The sequence below is a fragment of the Macrobrachium nipponense genome, chromosome 2 (genome assembly GCF_015104395.2).
Source record: "Macrobrachium nipponense isolate FS-2020 chromosome 2, ASM1510439v2, whole genome shotgun sequence".
Taxonomy (NCBI): domain Eukaryota; kingdom Metazoa; phylum Arthropoda; class Malacostraca; order Decapoda; family Palaemonidae; genus Macrobrachium; species Macrobrachium nipponense.
In genome coordinates this window covers 132,785,435-132,790,434 of record NC_087201.1, presented here as the reverse complement: position 1 = coordinate 132,790,434, position 5,000 = coordinate 132,785,435, and the positions used below count along the sequence as shown (strand labels likewise).

The following is a 5,000-nucleotide window of genomic DNA, read 5'->3' as shown; positions in this document are numbered from 1 at the left end:
TGGGACCCTTGAGGTCATTCAGCGCTGGAAGGGATATAGAGAGCAGGTAGGTTCGAAAGGTGTCACAGGAGGAGAACCTCAAAAAGATGATACACACAAAAGAGGTAGGAAAAGGAAAGACGCAAGAAAGGCTGTTTCGTAGCAGAAGAAAAAATGAGGCGGGAAAGGGAGGCGGGGGGAGGGAGGGCTAATAAGTAGAACGATTTTCGCGCCCTCCTAATGAGACGTGGGCGTGTCTCCGTCGTCGTATTTGCGCGGAGCGTCTGCCCACCATCCCAGCAAATTAAATGTCACATCACGAACAACCAATTAAGATTAACTTGATATACTGCCTGCATTATGAGTATAGCGAGCGATGTTTATTTTGCTACAGATTATGCAATTACCTCGTGAGTGAACGGCCAGACGGAACGCCCCCAAATCCCCCCCACCCCAGAATGTGACACCGAGAATGAGTGAAAACGATCAAGGGTTTAATGAGCGGTTTCAGTCAAGACATGTCCCACTTCTCGACAAGGGGACTCTTCCCATGAACGATGGTCTCTCGGCGACTCAGCGCCGAATATGCTGCTCGCATTTACGCGCCATAAAGGGTCTGATCTCGGCGGAGAGCCATAATTTCCTGCCTCCAGCGGGATTTTTCAGAAGGGCTGGTGGATTAAGCACACGGTTTTACAACGCTGTCAGGCGGAGCTATTAGCAAAATAATAAACCACTCAACCATGAGATGATGTAACATAATGACCTTGTATTTGTAGGATGAATTTGTAAAGCAAAAACTAAACGACTCCTAAGACAGTATGATGACAGATAAAAGTTACGTATATCTTAGTTTTACCAGGCCACTGAGCTGATGAACACCTCTCCTAGGGCTGGCCCGAAGGATCAGATATTTTACGTGGCTAGGAACCAACTGGTTACCTAGCAACGGGAACTACAGCTTATGGTGGGATCCGAACCACTTTATATCGAGAAATTAATATCTATCACCGGAAATGCATTCCTCTGAGTCCGCGTCGGCCGGGGCCCAAAATCGAACTTCGGACCACCGGATTGGTAGTCGAGCACAAAAACCACTGGTCCAACAAGGAACTATAACAGATCCATCACTCATCCTGAAAAATGTAACTAGTTGCTGTTCAAAATAGATTTCTTGTTGAATTTTAAAACATGTCTGCAAGTTAACCCCCTTCCTCTGCAATAACAAATCATAAAACATTATGTTGTCACAAAATTCGTGAAATGAATGACTTAATTGGCGCCACGTTTGATTAGAGAGGTCATGTATTGTATACAATTTACTAATATAACGCGACGTCTTACTTAGCAAGGTAAAATTCCTTTAAAAAAATGAACTGCCTTCACTGGTAATCGCCAATGAAATCTAACGTAAAATTAATTACAGAAACAAAAGGTTAGTTTAGATACACAATCTCTCTCTTTCGCAGTTTCATAACCGAACATCAACCTATAACTACGACACTGTGTTAAAATCACAAAGATGCAAAAGAAAATAAATAACATAACAATAAGCGTCCCTTGAAAAAGAGCAGGGAGTTACTTCGGGGTACGGTGACACATTTTGCTTGACAATATAGAGTCCAACTTCTGCATTAGTTCAGTAAGTTTCCAACTGCTTCCAATTACAACTTCTCCATGAATTTCACTTCTTTTCCTTTAGATCGTAATTACGATCGACCTACGAGAACCAAAACATATGTGCAGGCAAATTGCCAAGCATGCTCGTTTTCTCAAGTAAAAACATTGAAACGGTAATTTAAATAGTATTGTTACCTCCTAGAAAGTTGCGAATGAATGGAATACGCAACATGAGATGGTAATGAACACGCTTTCGCTGTACACTGAATAAAACAAATGGAAGACGGTATGTAGTCATCAGTTACGTCCGGACACCAGTGCCCGATAATTCATAATAATTATGCAAATGAAAAGAGATTACAGATATCTAAAAATGAGATATATACAAACTGGCGTCCTCAACTCATGGCTACATAACATTTATATATATATATATATATATAATATATATATATATTATATATTAACATTACATGCTGAATTTACTCAAAAACAGTAAATATTCCAACTTAAGTTTGAAGAATTTGGCCTCCGGTTGAGCATTTTCAGTAGAAAGAAAAGTAAGTAAAAAGTTCAAACTCCGGGTACACACGAGAATGCCACATCCACGAAATCGAAAATAATTTCCTTTACGAAAAAAAAGGAAAAACAAAATTAAAAAAAGGAAAAGACTGGGTTGAAATCAGCGAAGGTAATACTACTTACTCTGAGTGCAGTCGGGCCCCGCGAATCCAGGATGACACTGACAAGATCCCAATATACAGTCGCCGTTTCCAGAGCATCCCTTGGGGCAGCCTTCGGTGTACTCGGTGGAGACGTCGCCTGTCAGTGACACCTCCTGGGGATCGCCGTCGTCGTTGTATAGACTCAGGAACCAGTGGCCCTGCTCCAGGTACTTCGTCAGCGTCTGCGGCTGAGATGGGGCCTGCGGAGAAAGAGCGAATTTTGTGGAACTGAATTATATAGTTTGTTCTCGATGGTATGTTCACGTGATTCAGTCTGGCGAGTTTCAAAATGAACGACAAACATATAATATGATAGTGACAAATAAATGACAGTATTGCAAAAATGACCAAAATAAAAGTTGGCAAACAGAAGAATAATAAATAATTCCTAGCCAAATTCACATGCACTGTAAACGGTGAACTATCTTTCACGGTAGTCAAATTCCTCATTGTTTCGTCAATCGCGAGAGAGAGAGAGAGAGAGAGAGAGAGAGAGAGAGAGAGAGAGAGAGAGAGAGAGAGAGAGAGGGGACAAGAAACTTATTCAACAACGGGATACAAGTTCGTGTAAAATTAATCGGGGGAAAAATCCAGTAAATAAATGATGTAAAATTTTGGCCAAACTTTTGTTTGTAAATTGGAAAAAATAAAGTTCCGCACGTTACGTATAGAATTGCTGAAAATCAATAGGTACCGAAATAGTTTGCAAATTTGTTATCAGTGTAGTACTGTCACCTGTTGTATAATTCTGCCTGATGGCAAACTGTTCTCCAATAGATATAACATACAGATCATTGAAAATAACAATGCCTATACTGTACAATATATTTATATATATAATGGGGTTCGTTGCCACACAAGTATAAAATCAGATTCTCTTGTACTTTTTGGAAATGGTTTCATTAACAAACAATGACTGTCAATATTGCATAGAGAAATAATCATTGTCTACTTGTCTGTGGCGTTTGATAGCAAAAGGGACACCATCATTAATCATTTTCATTTGTTCCCCGTTTTGAGATTCGGGTAATAATCATGAAAATAGAAGCTGAAAGAAGTTAAAAATGGATTCTTTTGATAGTCTATGAATGTTTTTGGTATAAAAAATTGATATTAAAACATCGAAGCAATCATACAATATTATAAAATGGACAAACAAAACAATTGAATGCAATCTTAAGCCACTCATGTCAGGTAATTATCGCCCACCCCTAAATATGCGTCAAATTTAATTGTACAAAATGGCGTCCTCCTTTTTAATTAAACGAATAAACCCTTGCCGATTTATGAAGCATAAAACAGAATGTTTAAACAAGCGACTAGGTTTAAAGAAACGTATAAGCTAAATTAACGTTTGTCAATGAAGAAAAATGACTGGAAACCACACAAGGAAGACGCGAGGTTTATATATCATGATTTTTTTCTTTGTGTATTCCCATTTGGCACGGCGTTGAAAGTATCACCATAAATTGCAAGATCTGGGAAGGTCGTAAATCATAGACATTTCTTCGAGTCTCGTCGACCCGAAATCAGTGTTTAAATTTATGTCACTTTGGAATAAATGTATGCATAACAACTGCATGAATGTCACTTTTGAATACATGGATACATAACAACTAAATGTACGTTATTTCTAAGTGGATGCATAATAACAAATAAATGTATAGCACTTTTAAATGAACTGATGCATAACAACTACATGAATGTCGCTTTTGATACATAGGTACATAACTACATGTATGTTAATTTCAAATGGATTCTTAATAAGTAAATGTTTGTCACTTTTAAATGAACATATGCATACAATTAAAGGATCCATAACCACTAAATGTATGTCATTTTAAAGCGATACATAACCAAATGTATAATTTTTAAAGAGATGCATAATAACTAAATGTATCTTTTTAAATGGATGCATAACAACTAATGTATGCCATTTTTAAAAAGATACATAACCCAATTTATAATGTTTAAAGATATGCATAACAACTAAGTGTATCTTTTTAAATGGATGCATAATAACTAAATGTTTGCCTTTTTTGAAGCATAACAACTATATATAAGTAATTTTTAAAAAGATACATAACTAAATGCATAATTTTTAAAGAGATTCATAATAACTAAATGTATCTTTTTTAAAATTGATGCATAACAACTAAATTTATGCCACTTTTACATAAATGCATAACAATTATATGTATGTCATTTTTAAAAAGATACATAAGTAAATGCATAATTTTTAAAGAGATGCATAACAATAAGTGCATCTTTTTTAAATGGATGCATAACAACTAGATGTAGGCCATTTTTAAATGAATAAAGCATAACAACTATATGCATATCATTTTTGCAAGGATGCATATCATCTAAATATGTATCACTTTAGAATAATTGGATGCATAACAACTAAATGTGTAATTTTTGAATAAATGGATGCGACACATTTTTAAATGATTCCATAATAACTAAATTATGTCATTTTTCAAATAAATGGATGGTTCCCATTTTCAAACGGACGATAACAACTACTTCACGTTTGCTCAAGTCATTCAATACGTTATTTAAATACTCAAAATATATCCACATACTGGAAATTCTGGTTAGGGAAAAACGCACAAACACAGATTCGAAGCGAACGAAAGAATGAAATGGTTGTGATGGCGCGGGAGCGCTTCG

General features: G+C 36.5%; 1 protein-coding gene across 1 annotated transcript in view; it reads right to left on the bottom strand.

Annotated features, from left to right (window-relative positions):
• Positions 1 to 5,000, bottom strand: part of LOC135220989 (teneurin-m-like) — a 538,744-nt gene that overhangs the window by 93,904 nt on the left and 439,840 nt on the right. Inside the window, 1 exon segment of the mRNA XM_064258693.1 lies at positions 2,305 to 2,524. Within this exon segment, the coding sequence (XP_064114763.1) occupies positions 2,305 to 2,524 (220 nt within the window).